The 21,995-nt window shown below is 48.8% G+C and overlaps 1 protein-coding gene across 10 annotated transcripts in view; it reads left to right on the top strand.

Moving 5' to 3' along the window:
- Window positions 1-21,995, top strand: part of SH3KBP1 (SH3 domain containing kinase binding protein 1) — a 334,334-nt gene that overhangs the window by 273,355 nt on the left and 38,984 nt on the right. For all 10 annotated transcript variants that reach the window (XM_043570579.1, XM_043570581.1, XM_043570580.1 and 7 more), the window contains 3 exons: window positions 3,947-3,998; window positions 6,780-6,860; window positions 9,841-10,000. In XM_043570579.1, coding sequence (XP_043426514.1) covers window positions 3,947-3,998; window positions 6,780-6,860; window positions 9,841-10,000 — 293 coding nt within the window. The remainder of the gene's footprint in view (window positions 1-3,946; window positions 3,999-6,779; window positions 6,861-9,840; window positions 10,001-21,995) is intronic.

The following is a 21,995-nucleotide window of genomic DNA, read 5'->3' as shown; positions in this document are numbered from 1 at the left end:
GCACCCAGCCATCAAGAGTACGCTTCTCTGGTTATTTTCAACAAACCACATGTGTGGGGCCAGAGCTCTGAAGGCAAGAGGCCAAGTGGCAAATCAAAATTCCTGCCAGAGGGGTGGGGCCAGTTGAGCTGATGAGCTCTTCGCCTGGGACTGGCCAGGCTTGCCAAACAGAGGGCAGAGTCAGCTCTGAAATCCATCAGCAGGAAGTAAAACTTGCCTTCCTGCTGTCTTCACTCCAGAACATTCAGATCTATTTCCTTCCTGGCGATAATGGTAACCGATCAGATCTAGTTAATGCATCCTTTGAAGGATGGTGTTTGCTTCCGTGTCCAAGCCAGCGACTCTACACGGGCAGACGCACACGCAGGCCTGGACGCCCCGCATATGTGAAGACCGTGGAAAGCATTCTGCTCTCCCAGAAATCACAAAATGGTGGTTCAGTGATGAATTGCCTCAGTCTGGACATTGAGAGGTGTGAGTTCTGGACCTTCTTTGGCCACCACCTGGCTGTTGACACGGCCCCTGTAGGCCTCAGTTTTGTCAGCTCTGGAGGGGACCCTGGGATCACTCACAGCACTAACATCCTGTTTTTAGCATCCATCTGCAAATTGAGCAGGCTGAAGCCACCTGAATTTGGATCTGGAGTGTTCTATTTTCACTACGGAGGGAGGGATAAAGAGAAGAAATAGAACAAGTGCCTCTAAAAATTCATGACTCAAAATACTCGCCCGAGTTGAAAGGGTGTCTCTGAGCACACACGTGCGGCGCTAATTGGTGCTGGTGAGCGCGACGGAGAAAGCATCGGCCTCCTGCTTAACCTGGAGGCCCCTTCCGTCCTGTGTCCTTCATCCAGTCATGATCCAACATTTGGGGGAAAACCAACTGAGTGCTGTGCTTACGTCTTTTTATCTGAGAATCAGGAGTGCCTGTGCTCAGGTTTTCACTGTCACATTTTGCTACAGCTTTTCCCCAGTCTGCCTTCTCGGTTCTCACTGCCCTGTCTTGTGTTGCATTTAAAGCGGAAATTCACTGTAGGCTCACGTGCAATCTTCTTTTAATCATTTGGGGGCAGCCCAGAGCTACAAGGAGCCCTGGCCCTGGTTTTGGTTTCGAATTACCTTAAAAGACCTCGTATTTGAAAATGTGGCATCATTTCTCATCTCAGAAGGCAGGAAGGCTAAGTTTGATGGAATCAGAGAGTGAAGTCAAGTCAAAAGGAAAAAAACCAGATAGCCTGTAGACCCACGCCGCTAATAAGCAAAGCTGGCCCCCGGCCAGCGCTGCTCAAGCCTGGGGGATACAAGACAGTCACAGACTGTTACGTCCTTTCCAAACTGCCCCCGCCTGCCTCCACTAGTGCCAGGGGCTCCTCACAAAACCTCACACCTCAGCCTCCTTCCTCTGCCACCGTCAAGCACACACTTACCATGACCACACTTGTCACACGCTGTCTGTTAGCCTGACACATCCCGTCCTCTCTCTCTGTGCCCCTCTGCTCTGCCCTGTCACGCTTCATGTGTCTGCTCCATGCCAAATCTGACACAACACTAAGGGATTTTTTTTTTTTTTTTTTTGCACAGTAATCTTGGAAAACATGATCACTTATGATTGTTTTTTTTTATTTGGGGCCCTGTGGTCTGAGGCAAGGTTGCTGGGGAACAGCCTCGGCAAGAGGAGGCTCATGTGAACTTGGTTATAAAAATTTTCAAACGAGCAGGAAGTGAGCAAGACATCCACTGGGTAGGCATCTTTGGGGCTTGGCTGGAAAGAACTAGGCCACAGGGTGTTGGCCGTTCTGTGAATAAGAAATTACTCTGATCCCGAGGTAGAGGAAGGTTAGTTGGCAGAGTTTCAACAATAACTTCATTAGATAAACACACATCTGTCCCCAGTCTAATTTATACAAGCGCAGAGAAGGGAGACAGAAAAAGGAAGAAATTGGGGTGGAGAGCTGGGCAGACAGACGGGAAAGGGCCTTCTGTCAGCAGACGGCCTGGCCTGTATGCGGGGGGAGGTGGCCCTTAGAGGATCTTTCTTTCTCTTTTTTTATAAGGAAGTTTGTCTGTACTCATATAGACAGTACCGAAAAATATTAAGAAGGCAACACGCACGCACCCACACGCCCGTAATCCTACACTAGTCAGATATCACGCGATTAATTTATTCCTTTGCAGTCTTTTTCTCTTTCTGTCCATTTTGTAACATAGTTGATTTGCGCTCATACTATGGCTGCAGTTTGATACTTGTTTGTTTCCAACTTTCACATACTACAGTTCCTTTGCTTTTTTTACACACCGTGTCCAGTATTTGGCCATGTGGTGCTTTGTCTAGTGGATGTGCTCTGGCAAGGCGGGTCCCTCACAGTGGTTAAGAGCACGCCTGTGGGTCAGACAGCATGGGGCTACTCCCCCAGCCCCCCACTTGTTTAAAAGCCTGGTGACTTTGGGAAGCGGCTTCATCTCTTTAAGCCTTAATTATTTCATCTGCAAAATGGGCATAGTAATACCACTACTTACAAAATTGTCAAAAAGATTCAACAGGGCAGTGCTTACTGATGCCCTCTGTTTATGAAACCACCTCCTCTCAGGAGGGAGATAATATTATTGTCATTTTACAGATGAGAAGGTTTAGCTAGGTGAGTTCACTTGCCCGGTGTCCACGGCTAAGAATTGAAAGAGCCAGGATTTGTAATCAGTCGGGCTCTGAAGCCCCACCCCTCAGCCACCATGCTACGCTAAGTACTAGAAGTAACTTGGCCGAGTCACCCAGCTACTAAAGAGCAGAGGTGAAATGTCACGGAATCCGGAGCCTACATACTATGATGCCTCCTGAAAAAGTTCCTTATTGGTCTCATATTCCCCAGGTTTTACTTGAAATCATTTTTTTTTTTCTGGTGCCCTAGTACAATAGCAGGCACTGATGGGCACCAGTAGGTAGGGGCCCAGGACTGATGGGGGCTTTTACTGGTCCCTGCAGTGATATCACAGTGCTATATTTTCAGAGTGCAGGAGAGAGTTTGTTGGAACTGTTTAAAAAATCATTGATATGTGATGCCCAGAGAGGGTCTGTAGAAGCATCAGCAGCAACATGGATCATATTCTCAAATCTTCCCTGTTTCCATCTTTTCTTGATGAAGTCGATGTTGTAATGGTTCTCTTCTCGCCTCTGGCTCCCCTCTCTAAGAATGGTGTCCAAGAATTGTGCCCTAGATGGATTCTTGGCCCCTGAATCATTTGCCAAGTCCAGCCTGACCATCTTTCTCCTATAGTGGATCCTGGGTGAGCGAGGAGATGCCCTGGAAGGGGTTCAGGGATGGATGCCACTGATTGCATTGCTGCCTCGTCACCTACAGAGTGACAGGTTGTGAGAGAAAAACAAATCGCAGCCAAAAAAAAAAAAGCTCCATTCCAGTTTCCAGGGTACATCTGTTCTGTGGGGGGGCCTCTCAAAAGGCCTGCCAGCCTTGGGGTCAGAAGGCGCTGAAGGTTTAGAACCGTACCCAGCCCCTCAGCCTGCATTTGCTGAAGGTCCCACATCCGGAGCAGATCTGATTTCGAGCTGTCCCAGTGACTCCTCTGAATCACTTGGTTATTCAGCAGATTAAATCTTAATTGCAAATGCGGTTTCAGCGTAGGAGGACCATTGTGCTTGCTGGTTTCAGGCCATTTTTGCTGAGCCGTGCTTTTCCAGAAGGCTGTTACAAATTTAGAAAGGGGGAAATGGTATTTCATTTGTCCATCAGAGTTTTGTTTTGCAGACCGAATTTATTTTAGTGTTGGTTTAAAGGTGCCAAAACCTGACATCCCTGGAGAGAAAATGGCTCAATTTTTTGGAGAGCTTCTCTGGTCTGTCCAAACTGCATCTAGAAAACAATGTCTGAGGTCCTTATGTGACAGGCCAGGCTTGCCGACAATCTCATGTGTTATCATTTTGATTGATTTTTCAGAGACCCAAGAAGCCACCTCCTCCATCCGCTCCTGTCATCAAGCAAGGGGCAGGTAATGTACTTCCGTTCTGTCGACACGTATGTGTGTCTGTGTGTATTTACAGCGCCCTTGGTAGAGCTCAAGATTCTTAGATTCAAATGCTACAGATTACCAAACTGGGAAGTTGCCAGTTGGTCTCAATGGGCAGATTTGAAATATGCTGCCGTTTTTCCTAAAAAAAGAAACATCTTTAAAAATGCATGCCCAGTACAGTGAAAAAATGCAGCCTCCCAAAGAGAATCACCAGGAAGACTTTATTTTGGTGTAAACCATTTTTTTTTTATTTCTTTGTATTTCTAATCAACTGCTTTTTTTAATGTTTTTTTTTTTTAATTTGTTTTTGAAAGAGAGAGGTAGAGGGAGAGAGAGAGGGAGACAGAGAATCCCAAGCAGGCTCTGTGCTGTCAGCACAGAGCCCAATGCGGGGCTTGAACTCACAAACCCTGAGATCATGACCTGAGCCGAAATCGGGAGTCGGACACTTAACTGACTGAGCCACCCAGGCGTCCCTAATCAGCTGCTTTTGACGAAATAAAAACTTAATTGTCCTGCTTTGCCTGTGCCCTCCTGATCTCGAGGATCAGCTTAGGGAGGATTGCTTCCCACGGTCGTAGCCTCACCGTGCATGTCCCATGTGGTTAAGCATAGTCAGTACTTACTTCACTTACCCAGCCTCAGGAAAAATGTTATTCTAGCAATAAATGCTTTTCCTCATAATTCTTCTTTAGTCTTGAAAAGAGTCCAATTCACTTTTTCTGTGTAATTCAGATACTAAGGTTGAATAATATAGGAAGACGTGATGTTGTTGGACATTTGAAAACTCGTTGCACACAGGGTTCTCATACATAAAAATGATCATTCATATTTCCCAACAGAACTCCTCTTTATAATTATTAAGAACTAATTATGGGGAGAAATCCCTCCATGAATAACTAGTTAAGTGGCATTTAAAAAAATTAACAACTAAAACAGAGGAAGAGTAGGGGTATTTTTAGTTCTGCACATTAATAACTGTGATATTTCTATAGCATTTAAAGTATGAATAAATTTCCAGATTGGTTTATTCACAGATTTATTAAGGAGTGATTTTTTTTCAAGCTCTTTTGGTCTACCCAGTTGGTGGTGGGAGGGGGGATCAGCTTGACCCCAAATTCCTTTCCCATTCCTTCAGCATAGTTGAGAATTACAGAGATTAAGCCCTGAAATGAGGTGTTAATTATATCTCCTGCTCCGCCCCCATCCTCGTTTGCATTGAGCAGTTTAATTTTGCCACCTAGTGGTTCACACCGGATCAATATTTTTTTTTTGTTTTGAAATTAAAGCTGGCTGTTGATTTGCTTTTCTCTAAAGACCCTTTTCCTAGAGGCCTTGGTGATACAGTACAGACCAAGGAGATGAGCTGAGTGGCCCAAGGCTCAAGCAGCCTAGAATGTAACCAGGATTGGATTCTTCGTGGTAGTGGGATTGTCCGTTCCTCCTGTGTCTCTAGGAATGATAATAAACTTCTTCGTTCTCATTAGAGGCCTAGATTGTAGCATGATAGGCAAATTCTTTTCCTTTTAAAGCAGTTTTACCAAAGGTTATGCTGGATCTCTTTAGCTATTTTCCAAGTGTTCTTATGCACCTGAGGCCATAGGCACTGCTCAAGCCCCCGGGCGTGGGAACAGCTGGAGTCTGCATGGCCACATGTGTGCACTTGGGGAAATGTAATATGTAATATTTGAGGGATTCAGGCACAGATAGAAAGGACTGAGGGAGAATCGCGTGTCTTCTCTGCACATCCCTCCACTTGAAAATATGCTCTAGTTCTATTGCTGCATAGCGAACCGTCCCAAATCTGCTGGCAGAAGACGACCATCTTCTTATGTCCGAGGACTCTGGGGTCAGGAATTTGAACAGGACACGACCGGGACATCTCGTCTCTGTGCTCCTTGACGTTTGGGACCTCAGCTGGGAATGCTGGGCCAGCTGCGGCTGGAGGACCCACTTTGGAGATGGCTGGTTTGCTCTCATGTGTGGCTCCCCTCGGCAGGAGCAGCTGGAGGGCTGGGCTCAGTGGGGGCTGTAGGCCAGAGTGTCCACACATGGCTTCTTCAGCAGGCCTCGGGGTTGTTGACTTCTCACATGGAGATTCAGTAGTCCGGCGAATGAGCTACATGGTCTTTTGTAACACAGACTTGGAAATTACATGGTATCGTATCGGCCACTGGTTGGAGCAGTCACAAGCCTACCCACATCCCAGATAAGGGGACACAGGCCTCACCTCTTAATGGGAGGAGTGGCAAACGATTTGAGGCCATGTTTTAAAACTGCTATCATGTGGAATCCAATGTCCCTGTGAAACTTCTTTTTATTTGTAGAGCAAAAGCCATTGACCCATCATTTGCATATTTTGATGGATGACTTGTTTATACACATTTTCCACCCACACCCCGTGATTTCCTGTGACTGTTTTGATGCCTACGGAAGTCACATTTAAATATCAGAAAATATTCATGTGTTCTTGTAAATTAAGGATGTATACGCAAGCAAACTTTTTTTTTTATTAAATATAATTTATTGTCAAGTTGGTTTCCATACAACACCCAGTAGGCAGGCAAACTTAATTACACAGGCCGGAAATGGCTTCTGCCGCCTCTAAGCAGCTTGTGTTTGCCAGGTAACACCAGCTCTCCTCTTAGGGGGAAAAAGTCTATTGACTTTGCTCTACCTGATAAATATTTAAAATGCTGGTGTGTCTAATAAATGGATAGAGAAAACATGCTCTGATCACTGCAATCCTTTCCCCCTTAGGTACCACTGAGAGAAAACATGAAATTAAAAAAATACCTCCTGAAAGACCAGAAACACTTCCAAACAGAACCGAAGAAAAAGGTAGGAAATCAAGTCTTCATTGGCACCAATAGAACAGCGAGAGCCAAAGCTGTCGGTCCTGGGCTAGTCCAGATTACCCACAGAGTTTGTTTTTTGGGGGGGGAATATGGTGATTATGGTTTTATTCTGGTTGCTTTTAAATACCCCATCTCTGAGGGAATAGGAGAGAGGGTTATGTGGTGCTCCTTTGGGCCAGAATTCCTCGTCAAATGAAAAACAACCAGCCCGGTCACTGGACACATTGGGCTGCTTCCATCCCAGTCTTTCTGCCGTCACCGCCCTCCCTACACCAGCAGCATCCTGAAGTCAAGGTGCTGACTGGAAGTTTCTTGAGGGCCTGGATGTACCAGCCAGTTTCCATCCCGCTGTCTCTGGGCCTAGTGCCCCAGGAGAAACTCCCATCCAGACAAACGAAAGCTGTCATCCCCCCGTCACTGCTGGACCTTTGACTCTCGCTACTGTGTCACAGACACATGTCCTCCGTCAAGAATGCTGGTGGTGGGGGGCACGGCAAAACGGGGAGCAGCAGTGCAGTGCCCACAGTCCCCTGAAGGCGGTCAGGACTGTCCTTTGAAGGGAAGTAGCTTCACCCGCCTCACACGGTTTTACACATGTGTTTGACTCCTGCCGTTCTCAGTGTGTCTCCCAAAGAAATCTGCACACTGTGGGGGGCTCGTTTTGTTAGGTGTCCGCGATGTGATTGATCACACATTTTATGGGAAAAGTGCTGTGCTGTTATGAGCAGGAGGTGGAGCAAATTCCATTTTAAAAAGCAGCTGTTTGTAAGTCACAAGAGCGATGCTGAATTAATGAACGTGATTATTTGGAGGTGCTCCTGGGTGGCCTCATGGAATTTTATTGTGAAATTTAATATTTTATATCAGTCTGCCAAAAGCTTTACCAACAGTGCCAGCCCTTAAGAAGTTACACCTCCTTCTTTCACAGGGAACACTTGAAATTTGAGTTGTGAAACCTCATTGTGAAGGCCAGGTCTGTGTCCCAGATCAGTGAAAAAACAGCCCTGTGTGTGTATCACATGAATAGCCCTTTGGTCAAAGTGTGTGCTGTGACGTAACCAGACACTGCCCCCCCCCTCCATCCCCATGGGCACGTGATGAGTTTCTGGCTCTGTGATAAGGACACTTCCTGCTCTGTTCCACGCTGACTACCATAAGGACTTGGCTTACATGTGAAAAACTGCCCTAGTTGGCTGGCCGAGTGGCCACACACTTCTGGTTCCTTCCACTCCTATGGTTCCTTGTTCCATGCCACGGTGAGTCAGGAAGGCAGAAACCCTGGTCAAAAGCAACAGGGAAGCCAGAGAGCCAGCCCCACCCTGAGGCTTGGCCTTCCTGTTAGGTAGGCATAAACCCCCCTCCCATTTGTTCTGCAGGCTGCTGGAGGCCCCCCCGCCCCCCCCCCCAGCAGGAGGAATCCCCCTCGTTTGCATTTCAACCAGGCCCTTCTTCCTCTGATGGAGCATAGTCCCCTATTAACGTGTGGGGATGAGCACAGTGATATGTGTGGAGTAGCTGGTGGCCTTTTTTTTTTTTTTTTAATTTTTTTTTTCAACGTTTATTTATTTTTGGGACAGAGAGAGACAGAGCATGAACGGGGGAGGGGCAGAGAGAGAGGGAGACACAGAATCGGAAACAGGCTCCAGGCTCTGAGCCATCAGCCCAGAGCCCGACGCGGGGCTCGAACTCCCGGACCGTGAGATGGTGACCTGGCTGAAGTCGGACGCTTAACCGACTGCGCCACCCAGGCGCCCCGCTGGTGGCCTTTTTAAAGCTTTGCCAATCAGACTGGGCACCAGAACAGTATGAGTTTGTGTTTGCATGGAAAACGTTTTCAGGGTTGCCGCTTAGCAGCGAACATAGGGAACCTGCTTGTCCTCCAGTGGGTGGCCCTCTGAAGTTCCATCTTTATAAGGAAGAATATGGATGCGTGCTTTTTATTTTTAGTTGTGTTTTTTTTTTTTTTGAGAGAGAGAGAGAGGTGGGGGGCACAAGTGAGCTAGGGGCAGAGAAAGAGAGAGAGAATCCCACAAGGAACAGAGAGAGAGGGAGGGAGAGAGAGAGAGAAGCTGGGCTCACCAGAAGCGGGGTTCGTGTTTTACCCTAAGCGGGGCTCGTGCTCACCCGATGCGGGACTCAGACTCACAAACCGTGAGATCGTGACCTGAGCCAAAGTCATATGCTTAATGACTGAGCTGCCCAGACACCCGGATGCGTGCTTTTTACACCACACACAGGGCAAGGCTAACTGGAGACACGAAGCTCGTCCGTCATGCTGCACTCACTTGGCCGTCACATCTGACTTTAACTTCATTTTAGTAGCTTTGACTCCAAAAACCCTCTGTAAAACCCCAGTTTACCTTCCAAGTTTGAACCGTGCACAAAAAGGATCCGGAATTAGTTCCTTGTTCCTGGAAATGCCCCCCGTTTTATTGGCTCATGGTCCTTTACATAGACTGACCTGAGAGGCGTCGGGCCTCTTCCCTCCCCACACCCAGCAGGTCCTGAGTTTTACCAAACTCACCAACCATTTGCTGAGCAGTCTGCCTTGCTGGGTTCAGGTGAGGGAGCAGGGAAGTCTGCCTCTGAGGGTGGGTTCTGCTGCCAAGAAGGGAGCCCAGGCCTGATGAGTGGGCCTGCGGAAGGATGAGTAGGACCTCACCGCGGGTGGGCAGTGGCCAGAAGGGCCCTCCAGGCAGAGGCCAGCGTGAGCAAAGGCGATCTGTGGGCTGCAGCTGCACGGGGCTTTTTCTCACATGACAGAGAATAAATGATGCTCTAAAAATAAGTAAATAAATTTAAAAAATTTTAAAAGATGCTCTTTCACCTTCTACCTTCACAAGGAGCATCGGTGGTTGTTTTTGTTTTTTTTTAGAGAGGGAAACGCACAATCTGCCCCTATGTACTGTCACTTACACTAGGTCTCTCTGTCTTCTTTATGCTTTTTAAACGATGACTTAAAGAAAGACCAGAGAGAGAGCCAAAACTGGATTTACAGAAGCCTTCCGTTCCTGCCATCCCGCCAAAAAAGCCCCGGCCACCCAAGACCAATTCTCTCAGCAGACCGGGTGCGCTGCCCCCCAGGAGGCCTGAACGACCAGTGGGTCCCCTGACCCACAGCAGGTACTGCTCCGCTCTTGCCGCTGGGGGCGGGTGAGGGGGCAGGTGAGGGTTGGCGGCGGGACCCAGGAGAGGGGCCATGAGTGTGGCCAGCTGAGGGAGGGGGGATAAAGCTGCTCACCCTGTAGCAAAGCCGTCTGCAAACTCCGGCTACTTCTGTCCTTGCTCCTGTGCTTGGGCAGCAGTGGGTGTGAGGCCGGGATGCACAGCGTGGGTTTTAGGGTTCGAAGGTGGGGAATCAGGTATCCAGCAGGCAGGCCCTGCTCAAATGCAGGGTTTTTTCCCTGTTATTCTTTTCTTTTTTTAGAGAGATTTTTGTTTTAGTTTTGTTATTCATTTTGAGAGAGAGAGAGAACGAGCAGGGGAGAGGCAGAGAGAGAGAGAGAGAGAGAGAGAGAGAGAGAGAGAGAGAATATCCCAGGCATGGGGCTCGAACTCACAAATCATGAGATCATGACCTGAGTTGAAATCAAGAGTCGGACGCTTAACTGACTGAGCCACCCAGGTGCCCCTTCCCTGTGCTTCTTTAGAGCAAGCCAGCTGCCCTTCAGACTGGATGTCCCGCTGGCCTCAGGTATGCATATCTCACTGGGGGCTCCATCCCCTGACCCTCTCCCTGCTCTCTGGTGCCTCTTTCCACATCCCCAGGCTCCCTCTGCCCTTGACTGCACAGCCCTTTTGTGGAACCAAGGACCCGGCCTGGCAAATATTGTCTTAGTGTACGTGTCTCCAAACTATGAGACCATCAAAGGCAAGGCACACGCGTCGTTCAGGCCTGAGTTCTGAGATATGCCTGGCACAACTCAAATTTGTTCACTGGCTGGTGGGACGCACATGTCAGTGATGAGGAGTCACAGTTGGACTTTGTTCTTCCAGACCTGAGATGCTCACCACAGAGCAAAGAAGCGTCGTGTTCTCTGCACAAGTTAGTTGCCGGAACTTTCCACTGTTACATGTGTATTTTATGTGTTGGTGTCCTATACCTGAGCAAGCTCGCGGCCTGGAGGTCTTACCTGTCAGCACATAGGTTTTGTTCTTTTGAGTTAAGTTTGCATGGTGAGAGCCACGTGGGGCCTCAGCGCCCTTGCCTTGGAGTCATGCAGGCCTCCAGGTTTGCATCTCACCTCACCTCATAGGCATGTGAGCCTCAGCATGTCACTGCCCCGCTCACCTCACTTTTCCATCTGTAAATTGAGGAGGATAATGGGATACACCCAAAAGGATGGACCAAGATAATTTCCAAGTGTGTGGCCCCATCCTTGTATCTCAGTGTTAGTTTCATTGTCATGCTTATTTTTTTAAGGTTTTATTAAGTCATCTCTTTACCCAACATGGGACTCAAACTGACAACCCGGAGAGCAAGAGTCACACGCTCCACTGATTGAGCCAGCCAAGTGGCCCTTGTTGTCATTCTTATTATTGCATGTCGAGCTGGGTGTATAAATGCACTGACACAAGAACAGCTAATTTACCTTCTTTAAATTTTTAATGTTTATTTATTTTTGAGAGAGAGAGAGAGAGAGAGAGGGGCAGGCAGAGAGGCAGAGAGAGAGACACACACAGAATTAGAAGCAGGCCCCAGGCCCTGAGCTGTCAGCACAGAGCCTGACGCGGGGCTCGAACTCACGAACTGCGAAGTCATGACCTGAGCCGAAGTCGGGTGCTTAACCGACTGAGCCACCCAGGCACCCCGCTCATTTACTTCTTAGTAAAAAATTTTTTAATTGTGGTAAATACACATAACATAAAATTTACCATCATAACCATTTGTGACATTAAGGACAACACATTGTTGTGCAACCACTATCATCCATTCGTAGACCTCTTTTCATCTTACCAAACTGAAACTCTGGACCCATTAAATGCTAACTCCCCTTCCTCCTCCCCCAGCCCCTGCCGACCACCATTGTACAGTAGACCTTTGAACACACAGGGTAGGGGCACTAACCCCCATGTAGTTGAAAAGTATAATTTTTGACTCTATAAAAACATAACCACTAGTAGCCTACTGTTGACCGGAAGCTTTACCAATAATGTAAAGAGTCAATTAACACATAGTTTATATGTTTTTTATTATAGACTTTATTCTTATAATAAAATAAGCTAGAGAAAAGAAAACATTAAGTTAATCATAAGGAAGAGAAAATACATTCATAGTACTGGCCTGCATTCATTGAAAAAAAAACCCACGTGTAAGTTTAAACCACCCAGTTTAAACCAGTGTTGTTCAAGAGTCAACTGTATTTTCTATCTCTGTGAATTTGACTCCTCTAGATGCCTCATGTAAGTGGAATCCTAGAGCATTTGTCTTTCTGTGACTGGCTTATTTCACTTAGCCTGATGGCCCCAAGGTTCATCCATGTGGTAGCATGACTCATTTACTCTTAATATGAACAACAATATATTGCCCCAATACAGAGGCGGGTAGCCACGTGAGTGGTTGAGAAATGTCAGAATCCCTGCCAGCCATGGTGGATGCACGTAAGCGCACCTGTGGGAGGCCGGGCTGCCCAGCTGAACACACAGCGGTCATCTCAGTGCAGGTGAGCCTCTCGGAGTGGCAGCTGCTTCCCCTGTGTTGTTCGGCAGGCATCTCCCAAGGTCCAAACAACTGCCACTATAGGGTGGCCCGTGGGGGAACCGATGAGACCAGGGCCACCATTGAGTTGGTCAGGCCTTACCTGTTGTGCCCTCTTCTCCTGACTGATAGAAGGCCGTTTGCACATGTGCACAACGGGGCCACTTGACAGCCTCAGTGACCTTAGCTTGGGCCTCTTCAGTAGCATGGTTGGCCCAGAAGCCAGCACTCCAGAAGAAAAATGTTATGTAAACCTAAGTGCTTCTGAAGAGAATACAGGCTATGCAAACAGGGAATGGAGAGCAAAGGTTGTACATCGCTTTGTGGCGGGTGAAAGGGAAAAAGAGGGCACGTTCTGCCAAACTCTCTTAGTCTGCCAGGGACTATACACATTTCCCTGAGGTCAGTAACAATTTCCATAATATTCTTGCTGTTCTCTCTCATGATCTGATCTGAAGAGAAGGACAATTCCAATGGCTTCTTTGCCTTGGAAGGTTGCCGTCACCCGTCTCGTTGTGGGATAGGTGCAGACTTTGTGAGCCATCAATTAGACCTGGTCCTGTTAGTTCCCCCGTGGACCTGAATGCAAGGGAGAAGCAAATTATAACTGCTGACCTTCTGGGCTCACAGAAGCCCCCTTCGCTTCTTGCCTCTCCCTCGCTCTTCTCTGCCTCCAGCTCGCGCGTCTTCTGTTTGTCCATTAGAAGTACGGATCGCCAGGGAAGGTGCGTGAGGAGGGCTCCGTACAGAAGCCAGTGGGAAATGTAACTGTTCACATCTGCGACCTCCCACTCACCCTGTGGTGGCCCAGCCCCCAGGGCACTGGGTTTGCAGAAAGAGGACAAGGGAGGAGAGCCCCTGGCTTCCTGCCTGACAGTCCTAGGAAATGGCAGATCGAGGCAAGGCTGGGAACGTTTGGGGAGCCAGTACCTGCTTTGGCCTCTTGCTCAGCCAGTTGAAGGGAGGACAGTGCCTGCCCTAACTTGGTGATTCTCAAATTTGAGTGTGGGTCAGAGTCACCTGGAGACCTTGTTCCAACAGATCACTGGGCCCCACCCCCATGGTCGCTGACTTGGTAGGTCTGGGGTGGGCCTGGGAATTTACATTTTCAACAAGCTCCCAGGTCGTAATCTGAAAGCTTCTGGCCCACATTCATTCACCCTGTGAGAATCCCTCGTCTAGATTCTCCCACGTTTTTGACAGTTCCCTACCCTTTCCTGGCTACCTCTCATGCACCTGTTAACGCTCACCGAATTCAGAGCCCAGTTAGCACACCCAGCTTCTGGAAGCCTTCCCTTATTTCTTGTGATTGCTCTGTCTCCCAAATGCCTGACACCCCATGTTTCGCCTAGTGTGGGGCCCCATGCTGTGCACTTGGGATGCTCACACCCGCGGACTCCTTTACCAGATTTAAAGCAGATCAAGAGTGTGTTTTGTCATCTCCACATGCTTTACAGGGTTGAGCATATGGTAGTGGCTCATTTAACACACTTGTTGAATGCCACGGTTCCCACAAAGGGAGGGATGTGCCAGTGCTTACATTTTGTTCACTTTTGCCTCTCCCATCATCCTTCCCAGGCCCTGTACAAGCTCTGTGGTGTGTGTGTCTCATGTTCTGAGTCACCCAGTGTGCCATGGATTTCAGCTTTAAGCAATTTAAGAAGATCAAAGAAAGGCTTATTGTCTCTCAATCCTCATGCACTTCATATTTTTTGCTAAGCAGGTACATTGGACAACCAACCCGTATATTGGTTTATGAACTTGTTTTGTTCTGCCCAATTAGTTGAGGTAGGAATGTCAACACCGTTCAAACTGTTTTGTGTCAGTGATCCTCTGGAGAAAAGGCACTGTCTGCTGTGTAAACCCAAATCCTCTCTAGGATTTCCCTGACTACATGGATGGACAGAAAGGTGAACACACGGACACACAGTCATCATTTGCCATCCTCATAGGGAGCTAGGCATTGCCCCTCTCACTGGAGTGTCTGGGCTCACACTTGCTCTCACCAGCCAGAAAGCTTGCTGCCAAATGTGGCTTCCAGAAGAGATTGGTTTCTTTCCATTTAAACAGGAAGTAGTATCTTTCAGGATAAAGGAATACATAAGTTTAGGAAGAGGGGAGTCATTTTTAGATACATTCGCGTAACAGCAATGTATTGAGGGGCCCCTGCGTGCAAGGCGCTTTTCGGGATCTCAGTGTTGCTGGGGCTCAGCTATAGATCAGTTTCTGGGAATCACATCTAGGAGAACTAGAATGACACCCGGGCACAGTTTTGTGTCCAGTCTGAGCAAGTGGAAGCATGCCATTAATGTACTTACCCATTGGTAAGAATACTCTTCCAATTTCCGGGAAGTAAGTGAAGATGGAATTTTAACAGGGGGAAAAAAAAGACTTTTTCCCAAAAAATAAAATTTAGTATCAGAGTTGATTTAAAAATTGAATGATAAGAGATTCTACTAGGCCCTAAGTGCCTCCTTTGTTTGAAAGTCTATGCCTCGGGGGTGTCTTCGTTATTATTTCACAGTGTGCAAAGACAGAGTCTGCTGGTCTTACCCAGCCCACCACGTATCTAAGGTGGGGGGCGGTGGGCAACGAACATTCTGTCTGCCACATTTTCACACTTGAGAAAACGGAAGCTCAAGAGTATAGAGCCTACTCACTTGTTTTGATATTTGATCATAAAAAGATTTCAGTTGACAGAATATACCCAAACCTTTTTGTATGTGTGTGTGCACATACACACGAACCTGTCACGCTGTATGTCCCGTAACATGTATTACCGATGTACCAAATGTGGGTTCAGAAACCTCTGTGAAAGGAGGTGCTGGAACTTGGGAGAAGGGTCCAAAAGAAAATACAGGACAAATCCAAGGAAATGCTGGAGAAAAGCAGGTTGCTCTGAGCTCAAGTGATTATTCTGTGCAGCAGAGGCAGCACGCCAGAAACCTGAGGGGCAGGGCAGGTGTGTGCCTTCAAAAGTAAATAAACCCAACAGGGAAAGAGGTAGAAGCAGGCTAGAACAGGTTTGTTAATCCTTGCAAACATAGATACCCTAATTTGTGGTATTTTTTCATTTTCTTCCCAAAGAGCGGGGAAGCTGGAGCAGGACCTTTGTTCTGAGTTGCAGGGGAATCCTGCCCGTTGTCTGCTACAGCACATCCAGCACAGAGCAGCGCGTGCTCTCCACGTAGACGGGGCAGGTGACTGGCAGGGCGGGGACAGCGAGGCCGGTGTTCCAGGGCCCGGGGTGCAGAGGAAGGAAGTGAAGCTGAAAGGCATAAGAAGGAGGTGAGGTGAGCAAGCATACAGAAGAACCGATGGCCAGGAGAATGGCAGATGCTGGTCAGAGAGGGGAGGCGTGTGCTCATCACTTCACAGGTGGAGTAGGTCTGAAGATGAACTTATCCACAGAGAGAGGGGCCGTGAATCTGGGGGACTGAAGATGAATGAAGGTCATAAGAACTGAAGGGACCGGGGGAAGGAGGGGCTGGCATTGGGGATGGATTGCCCACGTGGCTGTCATAGGCTCAGGAAGATGGCAAGAGCCAAAGTGAGGGGAGGCTGATGTTCTAGAAGCCAGTGCCCTCCCCCATGGATGTTAGTGTGTTCTGGCAGTTGAAGACATTCAGTGATAAGAAAGATTCCACGGTCAGGCTGGTAGCAAGCCATTCAGAGAGGAGACCTCAGATGTGGGGGAGTTGGTACCGTGGCTCACGCCTCCCGCAGGGCACACCTGACTTCAGATGTGGAAGCCTGTGTCGGAGGAGGGATCTCAGTGAGAAGGTGGGCATCTGGGTCTTGGACACCAGGCTGTGGGCAGGAGACCCGGTGACTTCCCAGACCTGTGCCGCCCGGAGATGGCTGTTGCTTTAAATGTAAACCCATGAGGTACTTTTCCTGTGAAAGGCTGGAGGCCCTACTATGAAGATGAAACACCGGTTCCAGTGGGGACGGCAGTGGAATTGCAAGGTTTCTACTTGTAATGAAGATGGGGCCTGGATTTCACAGGAACACTGGGAGATAAGACGCCGTGGAGCTCTGAGACATTTGAGCTTGAGGCAAAGATTAAGTAAACATTTATATCCCAAACATCAACTCAGTGCTTAGGGAAGGGCAGATGTCTCTCTTGAGACCAATTTACCCACATGGAAGTTCCTTTTTCTTTAGATTTACACAGGCAGCCCGGCTGCTCAAGCCCCTGGGGTTACAGATGAACAGGAAATCAGCTTCCAGGTCCTGATCACTCTGTGAGGGGTCTGGCCCCCATGCCTACCACAAGGAAGCATTTAAAAAGACCTCTTTGCTCTTACAAGGTATAAACCAATCAGTCAATTAATCAAACAAGAGGAAGAGAAAGATCGCTGGTGCGTGCAAATGCTCCCCGAGCAGGCACGTAAATTGTGCACTTGGGTGTTTAGGCCCTCATTTGGACTTTGGATTACTCGAGTGTTTGAGAGGTCTTTTCAAAGAGTCCTAGTGGTGCATCATGTAGTGTTGGAGCGTTTCCCTTCTTTTCCCCAAATCAGGAACCAGCCATGTCTCTGGAGAATTCGGGAGAGAGATCTTGGCTAGACGTTACAGAGGTGGGTGTCACTGGCTCATGGATGGTAATTCCAAGCATGGAATGGCTATGATCCCTCCGGGAGATTAGAGAAGAGGAGAGAGTGGAGCCAGCAGTGGGGGAAATTGTTATTTATAGGGTAGAGGAAGGACTAGGTGCCATCAGAAAGGGTGGATGGGGTGTGATGTCAAGGAAGCCAGAAGAAAGGAATGTGGAACAACTACAGATCGGTGGGAAACTGATTACCACATACATTGCCGCTCCCCGGAGTTTCTAACTCACTGGATCTGTGGGAAGGCCTGAGAACTTGCATTTCGAGCAAGCTCCCAGTGCTACTCCTGCCGCCGCTGGTTTGCTGAACATGCTCCGAGAACCCCACCACAGTGTGCACCAGGGAGGCTGAAGGCCATCCACAGGCTTTGGTCACTAGTATTGGCCCTTGGTGATCCCAGTCCAGGAGTTCTATGCAATGGTTGGTGGCTAGAGACAGGCTTGGCATGAATTGGAGAGAATGGGCAGGTGGCCAAGCTTGTGTAGGCTTGTCTTGTGAGAAACTTGGAAAAAAGATGGAAAATGGGGGCTTACAGATGGGCACAGTGATGAGAGAGGAGTGTGTGTGTGTGTGTGTGTGTGTGTGTGTGTGCACGCACATGCACGCGCGCTTATGTTTGGGCCCAGCCCTGTTCTGGGTAGTAAACTGTGGTAACCAGGCCAGACATGATGGTTCCTGCCCACCTATTGCTTTGGAGTCAGGTACACCAGGGCCAAAACCCCAGCCCTCTCCTTCCTCAGCCGGTGACCTTGGGCAAGGTGTGCACCTCCCCGAGTCTCTGCTTCTGCCTCTGCAGAATGGTGGATTGAGGCCTGCCTTGCTCGGGTGTGCTGATTGAAACCAGCTGCTGCACCTCAAGCCCCCGACCCTCTGCCTGGCACCTGAGAGGCACTCGGCAAATCCACGCATGCTTCTTTTCCTGCCATGCGGTTGCTCAGTGGTGACCTCGCTGGGAGAGGGGTTTCCACATGGCGAGAAGCATGCCATGCACTGTAGCCCTGAGGGAGTGGGGAAACACGGACACTCTGAGACAGCACATCAGGAGACCTTTAGGGGGTGGAAGCTTGAAGCACCTCCCTCAGAAGCAGTTAGAGATTCAGAGGAAGTCAGGGCTCACGGAAGGCCATGACTGAGGGAGGGAAGTTCATTTCTGGAGCATAGTGACCCCACAGGGCACAGGGGAAAATACCTTGTCACCTTGCAGGGATGTCTGCATTGTTTGCTGACCTCATTTCATTTGTGTAAATACCCTTCTCTCTTCTTCCAGCCGCCCCTAGAATGAATTTTATTTCCTGCAGCGAGAACCAACAGTAGTGACAGGGTTTAGCCCCAGCCCAGACTGAGGCACACCGATTATCCTGCCAGGGATGGTCCAAACCAGGCAAGGGACCAGTGGGGGACTAAACACCTCACACGTGCACGGTGCTAGTTGGGTCATACAACGCTTTTTCCACGGACTCTTTCTTTGAACATTTTCTCAAATGGCACCTCACAAACTTTTCTCAGAATTGCATGATGATGACTGCCCCCTCTTCTTGGCATCTTTAAAGCCCCTTGCCCCTCTGAGATGCCCAACTGTGGGTTTGCAGATGAGGGGTGTGATGTCCACCTCCTTTTGTCTTAGGGGGTTGTGGGTTTGTGCCCTGGATGGGCTTTGGAGAGAGGCCTCTTCCCACACACACTCGCAGAGTCTGCACAAAGAACAGAAATTTGGAGGGGAATTGAGTGGGCAGTGTCCCATCACCTTCCACCGTGTCTTCACCAGCTATAAATAGCCAAGCTTGTTTGTGCTCGTCCAAACAAGGACGCGGTACAAGGGACAGCTGCCAGGAAAACTGCTCTGGTTCCAGCTTCTTTCTCCCCTGGCCTCGTTTGGCCACAGTTAAATGGGAAGTTCTCCGTCAAAAGTACCTGCGATCCCTGGGACGTTTTTGGCCACCAGGTGGGTATGTAGGGACTCCACAGATACCAGCAGCACCTTTGGACCCTTATTTCTCAGGAAAAGGAAGGAGACTTCTCCTGCCCTCCTGCTGGCAAGCAAAGGAACCTGGACTCACCGCTGTTACAATTTTGTCCTTTACTGACCGAAGGATTTTACCTCCCTGGGCGGTGACATCCCAGGGCAGAGCTCTTCTGAAGGACCGGCTTCCCACCTGCTGCCTTCACAGATGGGTGGAGTCTTCTTATAGTTGCTTATTTGAGAGAGGAAAAATTCTCTAGAAGCATAAAGCATGTGAATGTGGGCACTCATTTCGACTATCGTCATCCCAGGTGTGGTGGGCCAAGATAGGGTGGACTGGGCATCAGGAAGCTTCCATCTGGTTTCACTTCTGCTACTAATTAGCCACATGGCCTTGGGCACATTAAGTCCCATCCTTGGAGCAAAGACCCTTGACCAGTTTCAGTGGTCAGAGCCTGAGTGTGCAATGTTACGAGCAGGCAGGCAGGAAAGCAGGCAGGGAGCATTCACTTCCTTCGGCCTCGCTTTCTTGCTGCATACTGGGACCAGGACAAGGCAGGTATACAATCAGATGGGGTAGTTTTACATTAGAAGGGGCAATAAAACATAGCAGAGTGGGAACAAGAAAGAAGAGAGGGTAACTCACGTCATTTCTCTAGGATCTTCACGTTGACATCTGCCGTCGTCCATATGTGTTGACACCTCCGGAGTGGGATGAAAGCTGGAAAAAAATAGAGGATTTGCAGGGTTGCGCCTTGGTTTCCTGAGCATGAGCACGGGAAACCATTTCTATTTCTTTTCCTTTCCTTTCCTTTCCTTCTCAGCTTTTTTTCTTCCCCCCACCCCGTAACAAATTTTAGGTAAAGCCCAAACATTTACATTATGGGAATAGAGGCTTCTGAGAGTGGGCAGGAGGTCTGCCAAAAAAGAGTCCTCACCTGGACTTGGGATCTTTTGTTCAGTAGGAATCTACGGAGTCACTCTTTTCCCCTTCGTCCCCCCTCACCTCCTAAAGGGTTGTGGTTCTTTTGGGTGGCGTTTGATTGCTGCTGTTCATTTCTGTATTTACTGGTTTGCTCGCCTCGGCTTCCTCTGCACTTCAACACCTTTTCCAGGCCACATGTCTTGGCTTAACTGTCCCACCTTGGGCTGAATTGGGCCATGCCACTGGCCGAGCTCCTGTTCTCAAGGGATGCACGTGGCGCATCTTCCACTTTTCCGACTGTACGCGCCCCTTCTCTTGTCTTGGGTCTGAGTGGGAAGAGCAGGCACCTGGGCTGGTTGGTATGTGATTGTTGTTTATTAGTAGTACTTTTTTAACTTGGGAGCAAAGGCGATTTACTCGGCTCTGGCGGTGAGCAGTGATGACGCAGGCCGCCCGGCATCCTCAGTGACTCACTGTCCCCGTGACCAGGAGGCGGCGTGAAGCAGCTTTGAGAAGTGGTCGAGAGCTTGGGCTCTGGAGTCAAAGTTACTGGGTTCAAATCCAGACCCTGGTATCCTACTACTTTTATGACCTGTTGTTAGCAAGTGACTTAATGTCACTGAGCCTCAGTTTCCTGATCTATATGATGAAAATAAAGGGCATCACAGGTGGGGTTCTCCAGGAAGTAGGCCTGAGGCAGCGCTTAGTATGCGAGCTATGTTTTTGGGGTCAGTGCCCATGGAAGGGGGAAAGAAGCAGCGTTGGGCAGAGGGAGAAGTTGAGTTGTGATACTGGCTCGCGAAAGCCTCGGCCGACTCCACGGGGAGGGGCTGAGGTGGCTCCTCAGAGTTGTCTGTGTTGGGCTGAACTGGGCAAGGTTTTTATACTGTGGAGCGTGGGCCGCCCTGAAAAGGATGTGCCTTGGCCAAGGAGGCGCTCAGCAACTGAGGTGGTCCCCGGAGGGGCCAACGGCGCCCCCAGCGGCAGGGGCATCCAGCCCTTCACCAGAGGGGGCTCCCTGTCTACCATGCCGAGCAGATCTTTCCAGGGGTGGTTGTGACAATTGAATACGGATGGAAGGAGCTGACCCTAGTGACTGGCTTGTGACAGGCCGTCAGTATGCAGTAGCTGCTGCTGCTGCCTCTGTGGGATCATGGGTTCCACTTAGGCCTGCGGGTGTCCTTGAGCTAGTCAACCCATTGTCTGCAATTTAGGCTCCCTGTCCAGGAAAGCAAGGAGACTTCCCTGCCAGTTACCTATCCAGGTCTCGTGTTTCAAGTGTCCCTACCCAAAATTGCTCAGAAAAATACAAGACAGTAGCATCATTTGGATTTAAAAATCAGAAATGAGTAAGGGCAGCCTTGCTCTGGTATCTTTGGACATAGGGTGATATGCTTGCTTTCTTTTATTTTCTCCTTTTATTCAGCAGCTGTGGGCATAGAAGCTCACCATACATAAATCCTCTCAGGAGCTAGTAAATTCCAAAAGGATTGGATGTTTCTTTTTTTGTTGCATTTCGTTGCATCCTTTTTGCCAAAATGGTACCCATGTGTTGGGCGGACTGGAGAACAGAGACCATCAAGGGCTGTGGCCTCATTGGGCATCAGCCACTCCAAACATGTGCTTTGGAGAATTTCAGAAATCCTGGTATTTTTCAGAACTGAAATTCATTAGCATTGTTGTAAGAGTCTATAAATACAGTGAAAAGCATTTACAAATAGACATTGTAAAACGCTTCCACACCCACAGTCTGAACACTGTCAAAACACCAGCTGCAGCTTCCCTACTTGGAAGGAGCAGAACCTTTTTTAAACGACACCTACTGTGTTTTCAAAATAGGCTTGCTTCTGGCCCTGTATAGAAGATAATTTCAGCCGAAAGCCTGTGTCTGGCTCTTGGCATGCACGACCGGGGCTCAGAGA

The sequence above is a fragment of the Prionailurus bengalensis genome, chromosome X, assembly GCF_016509475.1.
Source record: "Prionailurus bengalensis isolate Pbe53 chromosome X, Fcat_Pben_1.1_paternal_pri, whole genome shotgun sequence".
Taxonomy (NCBI): Eukaryota; Metazoa; Chordata; class Mammalia; order Carnivora; family Felidae; genus Prionailurus; species Prionailurus bengalensis.
Note: the sequence above shows the minus strand (reverse complement) of the source record. Positions and strands in the feature narration are given on the sequence as shown.